At 50.5% G+C, this 16,228-nt stretch overlaps 1 protein-coding gene across 1 annotated transcript in view; it reads right to left on the bottom strand.

Moving 5' to 3' along the window:
• Positions 1 to 791: 791 nt before the first annotated feature.
• EFNA2 (ephrin A2) overlaps positions 792 to 16,228 on the bottom strand; it is a 142,734-nt gene continuing 127,297 nt past the window's right edge. Inside the window, exons 3-4 of the mRNA XM_065422288.1 lie at positions 8,064 to 8,129; positions 792 to 910 (exon numbers count right to left, since the gene is read on the bottom strand). Of these exons, the coding sequence (XP_065278360.1) occupies positions 792 to 910; positions 8,064 to 8,129 (185 nt within the window). The remainder of the gene's footprint in view (positions 911 to 8,063; positions 8,130 to 16,228) is intronic.

The following is a 16,228-nucleotide window of genomic DNA, read 5'->3' as shown; positions in this document are numbered from 1 at the left end:
TCCCAGAGTCCAGGCACCTTGTTTGTTCGCCAGCCACCAGCTCCCCTGCTTGGAGCCAGGGACTGAATCTGTCTGAGCATCATGGAAAAGCCGGGAAGGAAAGCCCAAGCTAGCCCCTGATCCTGCATTCCCTTGACGGCTTGGAAGGGAATGCTGCTCACGGAGATTTCTGAACCACAGACGGGGGAGGGGGTCTCGTTTTGTGGCTAAGTCTCAAGAAGTGCAAGAAAAGCACACACAAAAAATATAATAATAAAAGGATTCTAATATTTGGTCTAGAAATTTCAAAAGCAAAATCCTACAAGGAGGGTCAAAGCGAGCTGAGCCCAGCACCATGAAAAGTGGGCCGTCCCAAAAGCAGGAAAGCAGCGCCGATCCCACGCTGCTCTTTTCCACTGTTATTTTGTCATTCCCCGCCCCCACCTCCAAACCAGACGGCTGGGGTGCGGGGCAGGGGTGTTATATTTTGTACATCAGTAGAAATTTTGCAGCCTTCTTCCAAGCGAATCCACGCCAGAAACAGAAATTCTCTGAGCTGGGAATAAGGCCGGGATAGGGAAAAAATCCTTCTTCGTGTCCCCTGCCCAACCCCACCTCCCGGCTCAGGAGTCGCAGTTCAAAGGTTATTGTGAAAGAGAAAACTTTTTAAAAAACAAAGCAAAAGGCTGGCTCGAGAGGGTTCATTCTCTCCGGAGGCAGACAGAACACGTCTCTGCTCCTGCGTGTGTCCGTCTCTCTCCTCCTTTCCCTGCCAAACCGCTCCCCTCTTCCTTTGTTTTCTCCTCTCGGGGCTAGGAAGTGAGCACAGTCCAAAACACCGGCACCACGAGGATGAAGTGCGGGACCCTGAGGCTGCAGCAGGAGTTATTGCTGGTGAAAATAGGCTCCGGAGATTCGTACAGGGAGTCATCTGTGAAGGGGGAGGAAAAGAGACATATGTCAGACTACAAAATGCCCACCTGGGAAGCTGTAGGGCCTGATCCTGCAATGTGCTGAGCACGGTCAACAGGGGGTGCTTAGCACCTCACAGCATTGTTTGGTTCTCTCCCAGGATCAGGCCCACTGGGGGTCTGTGCTGTGGTCCTCCTGCATTGGATCACATCCGTGGTGCCTGCAGAGGTCTGAGCCAACTGCAAGGTTGTCAACCCTCTGGGTTCTGAAATCATGAGCACCCACCTCCCACCCCCCGAAAAAATCATGAAATTTTAAAGGAACAACTATTAGGTTCTTTTTTCATTTGCTTTCCGGATTTTATTTGCCTCCTTGGGGTGGGTCACATTTACAAGCTTTTTTCCGTAGCCAGCAATGTGAGAACCGTACTTTATTAGGATGTTTAAATGAGAGTTGAGAGCCTTGCCTAATCACATGACTCCAGGAACTGGGGCTTTAAAGAAACCCACCAAATATTAGAAGAGTGGCGATAAACTCAACACTGAGATTGCAGGATTGGTGTCTGAGATTGTAAAGCTCTTTGGAGCTGGGACTATGAGCATTTCTAGCTGCTCTGGGCCCAGACCATACTTACGGATGCCGTGAAAGAATAAATCATTCTAATAGGAACATAGGAACTGCGAGAGAGGATGAGATCCAAGAGCCATCTAGCCCGGTATCCTGTCTCCCACAGTGGCCGATACTAGACACTAAGAGGAAGATGTAGGAACCCAGACATGGGTTAATGATGTGGGATAATCTGCTCCCTACATCAGGTCCCACCTTGATCTCTGATCGTTAGCGACTGGCTTAAGCCCTGAAGCCTGATGGTCCCTTCAGAAATTTTTGGTGTCATTAATCAATTTGCATAATCAAAGACATGCTCTTCATCTAGGAAGGTCAGTAGCTAGCTGTGTGCATCAGACACTGTAGTTTCTAATCCTTTCTTCTTGGGCACATCAAAAGAAAACTTCTTCCCAACTGATTTTGTTGTCTTCAAGAGATCCAGACACACGGCGTTCCAGATCATATCCACACCGGGAAACTAAACTCACTATTAAAAAGGAGAGAAAATATAGCAGCTGCATTTTAGAGCTGCTTACAGCTTGATACTTTCCCCCCCTGCATTTAATTTCAATGGAGCCTCCCTCAATCACCTGCCACTTTCTCTTGGTTTCCTTTGGTAAGTTATTATTGTTCTTTGTTTCATTTGATTTATTATATCCATAGAAATACCAACAAAGGGAACAGGAACATACAACCAGTATGGGGGAAGTGATTAGGCTGTAGAGCAAGAATACCGTCAACCTCAAGCATTCAAAAATCTAGAGCGAGGCCTTCAGAAGTCATGAGACTGGCTTCAAAATCTTAAGATTTAAAAAAGAACAAAGCACGTTGGGCTCTTTTTTAATTTGCCCTCTGGTGTCCGAAACTTTACAGGTCCCGTCTTTAAATTTTCTTCTGCCACCACGGGGGCTGGACTTGTAGCTAGGGTGACCAGATGTCCAGATTTTATAGGGACGGTCCCGATTTTTGGGTCTTTTTCTTATATAGGCTCCTATTATCCCCCACCCCCTGTCCCGATTTTTCACACTTCCCATCTGGTCACCCTACTTGTAGCTAGCTTTGGGTCTTTTTGTTTGTTTTCTTGTTGTTTGTTTCTATGACACCTGGAGTAATTTACCGCACTAGCAGCTTACTAAACAGGAATTAATTCAGGGAAGTCCCAGGGCCTGTGTTAGACACAGGAGGCTGGATTTTAGTATCACAATGATCCCTTCTGGCCTAGGAATCTCTGAATAAGAAAAACTTCAGACATTGTGAGCCTGGTGGTAAAATCGTGAGAGCTGGCAGTGCTGGATCAAAGAACTGGAAAGGCAATTCCATAGTAAGAGCCCGGCACCAGCAGTGAGACCGAAGAGGGGAAACAATGGGGCCAGATCTGACATCCTCGCTCACTGAATTCAGCCAGGAAGGATCTACTGAGCTTGAGGAAAGCTGGCAAAATCTGGCCCACAGAAACAGAAAATCAAGGGAGTTGCAAACGTGTACCTGGCAAATGCTAGTCCAGAAAATAGCTATGGCTCTGATCTTGGGAATGCTTAAGCAGGTGAGTAACTTTTCTCCCATGAGCAGTTCCCTTTAATTGAGATGCGGGTAAAAATGCCATGAGTCCCTGGAGCCTTGTCAGATGAATGGGAGATAGCATCTAGTAGAGACAGGCTCTGCCTAGCACTTGGGCACTGTCACTGAATGATAACGGTTCCTTCTGCATCTTAGTCCATGTGTTTGTAGTCATCCTCGCTGCTTAATTCCCCACGCAACCAGGTTCTGCAAAGCCTCTGAGGTGAGGCCTGATCCAAAGCCCACAGAAGCCCGTGGGCATAAGAATGGCCATACTAGCTTGGTCATACATCAACCAGGTTCTGCAAAGCCTCTGAGGTGAGGCCTGATCCAAAGCCCACAGAAGCCCGTGGGCATAAGAATGGCCATACTTGGTCCATCTAGCCCAGTATCCTGTCTTCTGACAGTAGCTGGTACCAGGCGCTTCAGAGGGAATTAACAGAACAAGGCAATTATCAAGTGATCCATCCCCTGTTGTCCAGTCCCAGCTTCTGGCAATCAGAGGTTTAGGGACACTCAAAGCATGCTATTGAATCCCTGTCCATCGTGGCCAATAGCCATTGATGGACCTATCCTCCATGAACTTATCTAATTCTTTTTTTAACCTTGTTATACCTTTGGCTTTACAATATCCCCTGGCAATGAGTTCCACAGGTTGACTGTGTGTTGTGTGAAGTACTTCCTTTTGTTCAACCTGCTGCCTATTAATTTTACTGGGTGACCCCTGGTTCTTGTGTTACGTGAAGGAATAAATTACACTTCCTTATTCACTTTCTCCACAGCTTTCATGATTTTACAGACCTCTATCACGTCCCCCCTTAGTCGTCTGTTTTCCAAGCTGAAAAGTCCCAGTCTTATTAATCTCTCCTCATAAGGGCTTTGAATTGGGCTCACGGTGCAGCGTGAAGACAGGTGCTAGCGAAGCAAAGACCCAGTCCTACTCTTGTGCGGTCCCGGCGGCAATGCTGGGTTGCATAGGAACCCCCAGTTCCAAGACAAACACGGGCCCTTGCAAAGGGAGTTCTGTGCGCATTGGCCCAGACAGGAGAGCTAAGCTGTCTTGGTTAGACCACAGCGAGGAACTGCAGCCGCTGAGTTTAGAGGCTGATTGCAGCCAGCAGCTAAAGGACAGTGAAAGTGGGGGACTCAGCAAGGCCTGGGGAGAATGATGCAAAATGAAAATACCTGCTGGGCAGGTATGAAAGCTCAGACCCTGGGTGGGCGCTGCTGCTGCTTTTATGGGCTGATGTTCTCAAGGCGTGTGGTGCAGGATGTTTTTGTTCTGCTTCATTAAAACCAGGCTGACAGACCCCTGGGAATAGCTGCCTGCCTGCACAGTGAGCCTTTCGGAATGAAGTCCCCAATATCCCCACGGAGTTCGATGCCGAAGGAGTTGTTCAAAAGCTGGCTGGGACCCAGAGGTGTCCAACTTGGTCTTGGGTTTTGGACTGTCAGTCTGGTGACTTGAGAAAAAGCCACAAACCGGACCACCGTCAACCTCCCAAAACATACGAGGTAACTGCTCAAGACACTGGTGATCGTCCCGCACTGGTGAGGCCTCAGCCGGAGTCCTGCGTTCAGGTCTGGGCGCCGCACTTTAGGGAAGATGGGAGTAAACTGGAGAGAGTCCAGAGGAGAGCAACAAAAATGATCAGAGGTTTAGAAAACCCGACCTATGAGGAGAGAATTGGGCATGTTTAGTCTAGAGAAGAGAAGGCTGAGGGGGGACCTGATAACAGTCTTATAATATGTGAAAGGTTGTTATAAAGAGGAGGAGCCGTTGTTCTCCATGTCCACTGAAGGTAGGATAAGAAGGGACCAAGGGAGATTTAAATCGGATACTAGGAAAAACTTTGGAACTGTAAGGAAATTGAAGCACTGGAACAGGTACCTAAAGAGGTTACGGAATCCCTGTCATTGGAGGATTTAAGAACAGATTAGACAGACACTTGTCAGGGATGGTCTAGGGTTATTTAATCCTGCCTCCGCACAAGCGGTTGGACTAGATGACCTCTTGAGGCCCCTTCCAGCCCTACATTTCTATAATTTCCATTCTCTCTCTCCCTGCGTCTGTCCGTATTTCACACGCAGTATGATGCATCCCTGGCCATGTGTCTGTCCGTATTTCACACACAGTATGATGCATCTGTCTTTCCCACATGTTTTATTGTCATATAAACAGCAGCTGGAATAACAGGTAATCGGGAGGCAAATTCTTGGGGTTTGAATCCCGGGACATGCTCTTATCTGCTCTTGTTCCCAGCAGCCGTGCAGTGTGGGAGAGGGGGCCAGGAGCTCCCCGCGCTGACCCTGGGGGTAGGGGTAAGGTTATTGCTCTGTAAATGGGATTAGAAGGCATTTCATCCCGATTCTCTCCTAAGCCTCTCCCTGACAGCCGAGTATGCCAAATATGCGGGTGGTATTGTGCGAGATGGATTAGATCCGACCGCTGTTGCCAACTTGTAAGAAGCCTGGGAGACTCACGCCCTGCTATTCTGGCCAGAGCTGGAGTTGGACCAACGTTTGGGAGGTCAAAGGGCAATTGCTTAATAACAATCCAATAATCCAGCATCCAAAACCCTAATCAGGCAGCAAAGCAAAATGCATTCAAGGGAATAAGTTAAATTATGACTAAAGCTGTTAACATGTTCCCTGGGCTCCGCTCTCTTATGTTTATTACTGGATTAAGGATTTTACGGACCTGAAGCCAGAAAAAGCAGAGCTTTCCCCTGGCCGTTGGTGCAAATTTCTCTAGTTCCTGGCTGTCCTATTTCCCTCCCTCTCTTGTGTCTTTTCTTTTCATCTGCTCTTCTTCCTTTGCTGCTGCTCTTTTGCAGTGTTTTACACACTTGTGCCATTACTGTTTGGGTTACAGTAGCACCTCCAGGTTCCATGCAAGATCAGGGCCCCAATGTACTAGGTACTGCACAGACACCTAGTAACAGGGTCTTCCTCCATGAGTCTGCAGTTTAAATAACTCGGGTCATCGGGCAGCAGGATGCTGGTCCTGCGCGGCGCTGAGTACTCCCCTTGCCCTACAAACTCCCACTTAGTTGGGAGCATTCAGCCTCATGAAGTTTTGGGCTGCCCCGCACGTATGGCATGCTGAGCCCCCATAACGCCACCTGAAATCAGCGGGAGGGGGGACATTCAGGAGCTCAGCACCTCTGCAAAAATCAAGCCCACGCCCTGTCTCGAGTCGGACAATAACTAAAGGGTTGACTTAGGGCCTGATCCAAAGCCCACTGAAGTCAATGGGAATCTCCTATTAAGTCCCGGTATAACGCCTAGCATGGTGCGGTCCCCGATCTCAGCTGGGGCTGCCTGGCGGCAGTGTAATAAAATACTAACAAGAGTGATCGAGATTTTTTTCATTCTACAAAAGTCGCCCAAAAACGAGAACGTGTTTTTAGGTGGCTTCATTATTTGGGGTTTTATTTTAAAGCCGCTCGAATGACAAAGAAACGACGTCCTTTTCACCTGTGCAGCCGGTCCCTCACTTCCCCAGCGAGAGCTGCTGCCACGCACTAATTACACGTTAACGGGAGAAGAAAATTATTAATTTGTTTTTTGAAACGCCTGAGTTATTTGATTCTGAAAAGTCGCCACTGTGCCGAGATTATTGGTTTTTTCCCCTCATTTGAAACTCAGCGGCAAACGTCCATCTTGCAGGTTATGTGCCTGGCATGAATCGAGGTACCACGCAGCCTCCCGCAGGCTTTGGCAGGGCTGGTGTGCTAGGAATTCAGGTGCCATTCAGCTGGTAGGGGAGCTCCCGCGGAGCGTTCGTCCTACACAAAAATCCTGGCAAAAGGCTGACGTGAGTGCGCCTTCAAAGCTGTGACAATAGCCAGGGTTTTAACCTACTGCAGGCGAGTGACCCGTGGGCACAAGTTCGATATATGGGGATGGCTTTATTCTCACCACCACCTTCAAATATTTTTAAAGCTGCCCTGAAGAGCTGCGGGATTTTTTTACTTTGCAAATGAAACCAGGAAGAGCAAACGAATGCAGAGCAAAGCACCCGTCGTGCCTAGGGCTTCGCAGCACACGGTGCCAAGCTCGTCAGGTGGCGTCAACCAGTGTAACGCCACTGAAATCAGCACTGATTTACATCAGAGGAGGATCTGGCCCAGGAAGGCAGGATCAGGAGCTTTCTCCGCGCATCTGAATGGCGGGGAGGTTAATCAGACTCTTCTCAGGATCCTCTGAAGTATTTCCTGAGTGTGTTTCTGTGCTGGTACAAGGGGCCAGATCAACATCTCCCAGGGAGCAAAATCCTCCAGCTAGCAGTAGCCACCCTGTACCACACTGCATGGAAGAGACAGGGCTCCTGCATTGAACATGACAGGGATTCTTTTATCAAGGCTGCTGGGTAGAGACCCACCATGCGGTCCCCTCTACCTCTCTAGCTCCCACCTGGGTCGCCCAATGTTACCACCCAGGGGGTCTCCCTAAGTCCTGGCTTGGCTCATGCACCCCTCGAAGGGACTTTGCCCCCAAATTGCATGGGCAAACAAAGCAGGGATTGGAGGAGCCCATGGTGATTGGGGTTACGTGGGGCAGAGGCATCATGTTTGGGGCTCGATCAGAACTTGCGCGACGTTTACGGCTGTTTAGATCCGAGCGCTTGGCTCAGTTCCGTCTCTAGCGTGGGGTTTTGCCAAATCTTTTTCCCCTTCGTTTAAGCCATTGTACTTGAAGGGAAATTTAATTAGTAAAATCCCCACCCCCCCAGCGCTCCACGCTGGGCAAACTCAAAAGATCACTGACTGGCAGATTCCCACCCTGCGCCTAGCCTGGTCGGGGAAATACCACGAATAAACTCGCAGCTGCTCAGAGCTTGCATTTTGCCCTAGCCACATGGAACGGGAAGCTTGGCAGACTCCGTGCCCGGTTCTATGTCGAGAACCCCTGGGTTCTAAGCTCTGGGTTCTAAGCTCCTGAACACACAGCTTCCCAGCTCCCATCGCCCACTTGGGAGCAGGCAACACACTTGAGCTACTTACTCGTTGGTCGAACATAAACCTTCAGCTTTAAGCAGGGCCTGTCCACCACGTTAGGGGGAGAAGCAGCTGGAAGAAACACAAAGGAGAGAGAGAGAAAATACAGTGGTGTTAGAAGAGGAGCGTGACATTTGCCTTAGCAAAGACCAGCACAGTGCTACCTGTTAAACCGGCAGCATCTCGCACTGCAGCTCCCCCGGCTCGCGGCAGACTGAACACGAGCCAGTTTATTGAGGACGACAGTATAGGCCAGAAGGGCACCTAACTCCCTTAGGCACTTTTGCAACTCCCAACCATCGTGCCCAGAGGCACAACTCAGGGTCAGGGCCATGTTGAACTGGGTGTGTGACTAACACATATAAAGACATGGCCTCTGCGCCAAAGATCTTTACATCCTAAGCAGACGAGCGACAGATGAGGGGTGTGGGTGGAGGAGGGAGAGGATCAGGCAGGTGTGATTTTTATAGACATATGGGTCATTGCAATTTTTCAACGAATGAGGGCTGCCCCTCAAGCCAGTGTTAATTGGCTGATTTCTTATAGGCATCTCACCAGAGCTGGGAGATATTTGCAGAGGGCAGTAGCCTGAAGGATCATTGATCTATTTCTAACCCCTCCTGAATTCGCCTATAAATAGCAATTCCAGCTAAGCACACAGATTTTCCTTCTATGGCAACTGCTGAGCTGCCGCTGTTGCTTCGTATCACAGCTGGGAGGTGGGGAATCTAGACTCTCCCCGTGACTCTCAGCGGACTCTTTTCTGTTCAATATTTAGCAATCAGGTCGCTACGCCCGTATTCAAGCAGGACAGAAATGTTAGCCCTGTCTCCGGTGCTGCTAGCGTTTCGTGCGGCTGGAGTCCCCAGGACAGAGTTTCTGCACCAGCAGCGGGGGGGGGGGCAAGGCTCAAGTGAGCAGCTCAGACCAGCCCCGCACATGGGGGGGCGGGGGGGCCTCAGGCTAGCTCCACATGGTGTCCCAGTTTCCCTTTGGGAAATATGGTCACCCAAGCATGGCTTAGAGCACGGCCCACTTCCCTCACCCAGACCCATTAACACGACTCAGCCCAGACCTCGAAAAAACTGGGGCTGAGGTCTCTGAATGCCAGCAATCGGTTTTTGCGAGGTGGACAGCTGGCACCCTGGGAAATGGGCTGAGGCCCACCAAACTCATTCCACACAGGGGCCTTTGAGCACCCATCAGACATGGGCTCTTGGGGACTGGGATTCCGGAGGCCTGGACCTGCCACCAATTCCCCTGTGTGATTTTGGGCAAATCACTCAATCTCCCTAAATTTCTCATTTGTCAAGTGGGGGTAAAAGTCTTTCCTTTCCCCAACCCCTTGTTGGTTTGGACTGTAAGCTCTCCTGGGCAGGGGCTGTCTCTCATTCTGTGTCTGTACAGCGCCTAGCACGACGAGGCCGTGATCGCAGCTGGGATCTCTAGGGCCAGGATGTTTTTCAAATATCTGGCAGTTTACAGACTATCCAGGGACGTTGCTCGTGATCTGAGGTTCTCTGCACTATACAAAACCGGGTGCCACTTTCCTTTAAAACTGCCACTTGCAAAGCTACTGCAAAGGGCGTGTGTGTAAGAAATGCCTTTTCTGTGGCTTTCTACTGAGCGGAGAAGGACATCTGGGGTCTCCTAGATGGAACTCGCCCTCAAAAGGCAATGAATTAAAAACGGATGAAGCAAAATACTTTATTTGTTCTACCCAATGCCTAATCAGCCAGTGGAACTCTCTGCCACATGATATTATGGAGGCTTAGTGGGATTCCAAAGGGGATTTGACATTTGTACGGATAATAAAAACATCCACAGTTATATTGCATAGCCTGAAAATGTAAAATGGGAGACAAATCCTCATGCTCAGAGGATGGATCAACAACTGACTCACTGGGGCAGCTTGTCCCATTTCTTGCACCTTGCTCTGAAACTTCTGGTACTACTGGAGACAGGTCAGACAGACTGACCGCTGGAGTGCTCTGGTATGTTAGTCCCTGTGTCCCTGACATGCGCATGCAGCAGTGAAATCTTTCGCTGAGTTTAATTTTTGACTTGATCTTTTTTAGCTTTGGTGTCATCACAGCAGCTGTCGCGTCTGCAGCTCCAGAGAGGTTACTGGCAGTAGAATGTAACACTTCCCAGAAGCAAGGTCTGGTCTCCCTTGTGCTTTCCCGGCTCTAACCTACTTGGCTCTCAAGTCGCTGAGATAATGGGGCTTCCTACTGAGCTTCCATATGGGTTGGAATCCGGGGCTATAAAAGGGGAGACAAGCTAGTCTGGGAGAGAGAATGCACATCCAGCCATCTCCGCTTGACCTCCAGCTGCTCCCAGCTCCCTTTAAGGAGCTTAAAAGTTTGAAGGCATCAATTGCATTATTGAAGTGATCCCGGCCACTTAAACCGCCTCTTTGATCAACACTTAACTGGTGTCAAAAGTTGCCCGACCCCGGGCTGTGCCTTTCTGCCGGACTGTCCCTGGATACATGTTCTAACTGCAAAAAAATGTCTGCCAAGCCAGATTTCATGCTTGTTATAGACTCCTTCAATCGAAGGAAGGGAAGGGGGGGCGTTCTGTGTGAAACCCCTGCTGCGGGAGAATTACAGGCGCAGCGGATGCAGGGGGCACCTCAAAGCCTCGTTGAAGTTTGCCTGAGCGGCTATTGAAGGGGAACAGTTTGCAATTAAAAGGGTGCCATGTGAAAAGCACGGGGGTGGGGGGAGAAGAGATTAGGTTGGGGAGCGGGCTAAGCCGGAGTGACGGGGAGAGGGACTGTGTGTTGGGTGGGGGGAAGGGGCAGAATCGAACAAGGTGAGGTGGGTTTTTAACTCGCTCTGAGACTGATCCTCTCTGACAGCCCCGATCCCCAGCTGTGCTGATGTGAAAAGCCTGCTGTTCCCCCCCTCTCGGGGTCATCTCAAATAAATGTTAAAGCAGCTTGAACCATTGAGTGTGAGTATGTTCACCAGGGGGGCAGGGCCCTTGAGTGCAGACATTCCTCCCACCCGCACCAGGGCTGTCCTCTCTGCACCCGGCCAACACCCTAGATACCATGCCAGCAAAACCGAGCAGCGCTTTTTCCATGGGAGACAGACTCTCCCAGGAAGGGTATTGTGCTCCATTAGGAATCGAACCCCTGAGATTCCCAGGCCCAGCCACAAGCAGGAAGGGAATTGTTTGCATAACACACAGCCAGAGACATAAGCCTTGTAATCTACCCCTCCGATCATTTTCACTGCTCTTCTCTGAGCACTTGGTCAATATCTTTCTGGAGCCCAGAAACAAGAACGGCCATGCTGGGTCAGACCAAAAGTCTGTCTAGCCCAGTATCCTGTCTTCTGTCAATGGCCAATGCCAGGTGCTTCAGAGGGAGTGAACAGAACAGGTAATCATCAAGTGATCGATCCCCTGTCACCCATTCACATCTTCTGGCAAACAGAGGCTAGGGACACCATCCCTGCCCATCCTGGCTAATAGCCATTGATTCACCTATCCTCCGTGAACTTATCTAGTTCCTTTTTGAACCCTGTTAGTGTCTTGGCCCTCACATCATCCTCTGGCAAGGAGTTCCACAGGTTGACTGTGCGTTGTGTGAAGAAAACAAACACTGTCCCAAGCAGGATCGCATTAATACCATGGGACTAACTGAAGACGATGTTTTTATGTATGTCTCTATCTATATTCACCACAGCATCTAAACGCTTCTTAAACATTGATCAGTTCATCCCTGAGAGGGGGAGAAGTGCTCTTATCCCCATTGGACCGCTGGGGAACAGAGACACAAGTGACTTGCCCAAGGTCATGCTGGGAGTCTGTGGCCCAGCTAAGATGCTGTCTTGCATCCCAGTCCAGTGTCTTAAACACAAAACCAGCCTTGGATTCTTTTGTAGCCATATCCCACCGAGGCCTCCTGGCTAACCTGCTCTCGGTTCTCCTCTTTCAGTCTCACTGCTTCCTCAGTTCCTCTCTGCCTTCAGCTCCGTGCGTCAGGAATTCATTTTCTCTGGTGCATTTTCCCAAGCTACATCTCATTTGGTCACTGCCTGGCCGTATTCCTAATCTCTGTGTCCCTTTGCGCTTTATTGTTTCTCTGTCCTCATCAGCATTTCATGGATTCAGAGATTCCAAGGCCAGAAGGGACCACTGTGATCACGTAGTCTGACCTCCTGTATAACACGGGCCCTGGGACTTCCCTGAATTAAGTCCTCTTTGAACTAGAGCAGAGCTTTTAGGGGGAAAAAAACTCATCTTGATTTTAAAGTGGCCAGTGATGGAGAATCCACCACAGCGCTTGGTAAGTTGCTCAAAGGTTAATTACTCTCACTATTAGAAATTTGCAATGTATTTCCAGTCTGAATCCGTCTAACTTCAACTTGTAGCCAGTGGATCTTAGACCTTTGTCTGCTAGACTGACGAGTCCCCTCTGTTATCACATAGTTGCTCCCCTGTGTAGGTACAGACGCTCCCCGGGTTACGCCAGACCCGAATTACGCAAATTCACACTTACTGAAAAAGTTCCATAAGCCAGAAATAGGATTTTCGAGTTGCAGAAATTTTTGCGTAACGTACGGGTATATGTTTCCGACTTACACAAAATTCGAGTTACGCAAGGCTTTCCGGAATGGAATGATTGCATAAGTCGGGGGGCATCTGTACTTATAAACTGTGATCAAGTCACCCCTTAACCTTCTCTTAGTTAAGCTAAATAGATTGAGTCTCTCACTAGAAGGCAGGTTTTCTAACCCACTAATCACTCTCCTGGCTCTTCTCTGAGCCCTCTCCAATTTACCACCCCCCTTCTGGAAGTGTGGGACCAGAACTGGACACAGACGTTGCTCCATGATCAAACTCCTCCCAATTTACTGCCACCCCCCGGGTTTCACGGCAGCGCTGGTCACTCCCTCTCTTTGAGATCAGGAACGAAGAGGCGTGAAAGGATCAGCCCTAAAGGGGCGGGTGGTTTTTGTGGGAAGGGCCCTGTGTTAGGAAACATACAACTGACTTCACACAGGGCATTGAATGGCCCCATCCAATGGGAACAACCTGCAGTTACTGCCAACGTGGGCAGGATCTAAAGGAGTGGTCTCCAGCTGAAGGGTCTCTCCACGCTTCCTCCCCCCTCTCTCCCCAAACTCCCGGGAGCAGGCAGCCCTCCCCTCCCCTTTAGAAATTGGCTCCCAGCCAGCTAAACCTGGATTCCTTTTCTCTGGACCTTGGGAAAAGGAAGCAGAGAAACTCTAGGGTCGGAGCGAATGGGCAGAGCACAGAATGACATGCCCCACAGGCCTGAAAGCAGCAGACCTGGGATCCAGGGACCCCTGGACTCTAACTCTATCCCTGTCGCCGGCTTCCAATCTGCGGCTGCGTCGCTCCCAACGTTCCCCCTCTGCCACCCCTGCTGTGAGGGCTCCTCAGCTAGGCCTGGACACCTGGAGAGCGATAGGACATCAGCACCACTCTCAGGCCGACCCTTCGCTGCTGCGATCCCAGCCTGGAGAGGACAGGAGGCAGCTGACTTTGTGATGCATGTTCAGCCCCTAACCAATGCCATTTCTCCCTCTCCATGCTATACCCACGGGCGGCGCTGCCAAGCCACCGCGGCCTCCCCGAGCGCTCCGTTAACAATGGGCGTGTGTGCTTTCAGTGCCCCGCCGGGACGCAGCAACGCCTCGAGCCCTTCCCTGGTCGCCTGCTCTGTGCCAGGGGAGGGAGCTGGCATCGAGACAGGCAGGAAATGACCGATGTTTTTCCATTGTGTGGGCCCGACAAAGCCGGGAGCCGGCGCTGCACATTTCACGCCGAGGGGAGAGGAACAAGCAGCTGCCAGGAACGTAATAATCAGAGCCCACGGAAAACGGTGAGAGGACTGGGTCTGCGTGGGTGCTTGGGCCTGCTGAGTCGCTGATGCCCAAAGTCACCTGGGCCTGGGGGAGGGGACGACACATGCAGAGCCTGGGAAGAGCCAAGCAGCCCAGTTCACAGCAGCAGGCGCTCCCCTCCATCTCCCCCACTTCCCCCCAACCCAGAGACTGGGAACTCCAGGGAGGGGTCCCAAAGGGGGCTCCCCTTAAGGGCCTGGGGAGTCTTGCTCCGGAGAGTCAAATATTTTGAAAGCATTAGCTCTGCCTACAGCCCTTCCAGCCGGCCCGAGGTGCAGCCTGGGACATGCTTGTCCACTTCCTCCTGGCACATGGGGGTGGAAGCCACTGCCCCCCCCCCCCAAGGTTTGTGCAGAATGTTGTTACTCAGGGTATAGGAGTGGATCAAAGGACCAAGGCAGCAACAATAGAAACAGAGTTGGGTGGGGACCAGACAACCCTCCCTCCCCTCCCCAAGCCCTGACAGGAGCATTTCAGGGGAGGGCAGCCCCCCAAAAGGCAGGTTAACAGGAGCAGGTTAGTCAAATGCCCCCCAAAGATCTTGGGGCGGGGAGGGAATGAAAGGCCCTTCTGCTAACAAGGGGTTAAGAGAAATCAGAATGTAGGTGCGTTTGGGGGGTGGTTTTTGCTCATCGCTCCCTGAACCAGGGCTCAAAGGGGAGAGCTGAGACCCTGAAAATGCAGCTACCAGAGCGGCTCTGCAATGCCAGCAAGGAGAGGCACTCGAGTGCCAAGCTCTTCTTGGTTTGCTCTGGGAAAGGAAGGAGCTGCGCTGGCTCCCATAGAGCCTGGAGGGCAGCTCGGCCTGAGGTTGCAATGCAATCAAATACCCAGGAAACAGCAGCCAGCTCTTTAGGGCCAGGAGCCCTGAGGAAATGCCATTTGCTTGAGGAAAAACAGGAGTGGATTCATAGGCCCCAAAAACCCACCCAACTCCCAGAGAAACCAGGATACAGTCTGCCTACAAATTCTAAACAGCCATCCCTATAGAGCCAGAGGCCCTGTGCAAAGGCCATTATATAGGGAGGAAGCAGGGGGTGGAGTCATGCCTTAGACCACACCCACTTCCAGAGACAAGCTATAAAAAACTGGCTCTAGGTACAGCCAGGTTTCTGCTGCTGGGTGGGGCTGTGGGCTGTAGCAATTAGGCTGGTATTAAGGGCTGTAGCAGAAGATACATGAAACACTTTCCTGCTGTGGCCGTAAGGGAGTCTAGATGAATGTGGTTTGCTAGTTAAAGCTTTATTTCCAGGCTGAATTTGGTTAGCTTCAACTTCCAGCCACTGGATCGTCAACCTGTGGCTGCTAGGTTGAAGAGTCCTGATCTATCAAATATTTGTTCCCCCTGTTTGTACTAATAGATTGTGATCAAGTCACCCCTTAACCTTCTCTTTGTTATGCTAAATAGATTGAGCTCCTGGAGGCTCTTGCTATAAGGTAGGTTTTTCTAATCCTTTAATCTTTCTCCTGGCTCTTCTCTGAACCGCCTCTGATTGATGAACAGTCTCCTGGAATTGTGGACACTGGCATGAGCCACGGTATTCCAGCAGCAGTTGCACTAGTGCCAAATACAGGGGTAAAATAACCTCTCTTCTCCTCCAGCTTCCTGTTTGTGTGTCCAAGGATCACATTAGCTCTTTTGGCCAGCGCTGCACTGGGGATTTATGTTCAGCTGATTATCCACCACAATACTGAAATCTTTTTGAGTTACTGCCTCCCAGGAGAGAGTTCCCCGTCCTCCAAGTATGGCCTATGTCTTTTTGTTCCTAGAGGTGTACGTTTACATGTACTAAAACACACCCTGTTTGCTTGTGCCTAGCTTACCAAGCCATGCACGTCACTTCGCAGCAGTGACCTGTCCTCCTCATTTATCACCCCAATTTTAGTGTCCCCCTGCAGTGGAGGGGAAGCTGCAGAAGTGTGAATGTTGTGGTGATGGAAAAGCTTCATCAGAGTAACCCGCTTAGAGCAGAGAGCGTGGGTCTGGCTGGGCCGACATGAATCCCTTTGTGTGACGTGACCAGAGCCAGCTGTTGCCAGTACCTTTCAATATTGTTCAACGGCCTGTGCGGTGACATTGATAATTTACAATGACACTTATTAACAAGAGGAGAGTATCATCATCCCCTCCCAGCCCTTCAGGCGCCTGTAGCAGGGAGGGGCTTCCCTTTAGGAGGTGAGAGAACTCGACCATTGCATGACTCCTTGGGGGGCTTCGTGCTGTTGTCTGTTTCGAGTGGCGGTCTGTGCGCCTTTCCCCCTTAACAGGGAAAACGAAGATAA

Source organism: Emys orbicularis, chromosome 24, assembly GCF_028017835.1.
Source record: "Emys orbicularis isolate rEmyOrb1 chromosome 24, rEmyOrb1.hap1, whole genome shotgun sequence".
Classification (NCBI taxonomy): Eukaryota; Metazoa; Chordata; order Testudines; family Emydidae; genus Emys; species Emys orbicularis.
The sequence above is the reverse complement of the archived record's forward strand: the minus strand, read 5'-3'. Positions and strand labels throughout refer to the sequence as shown.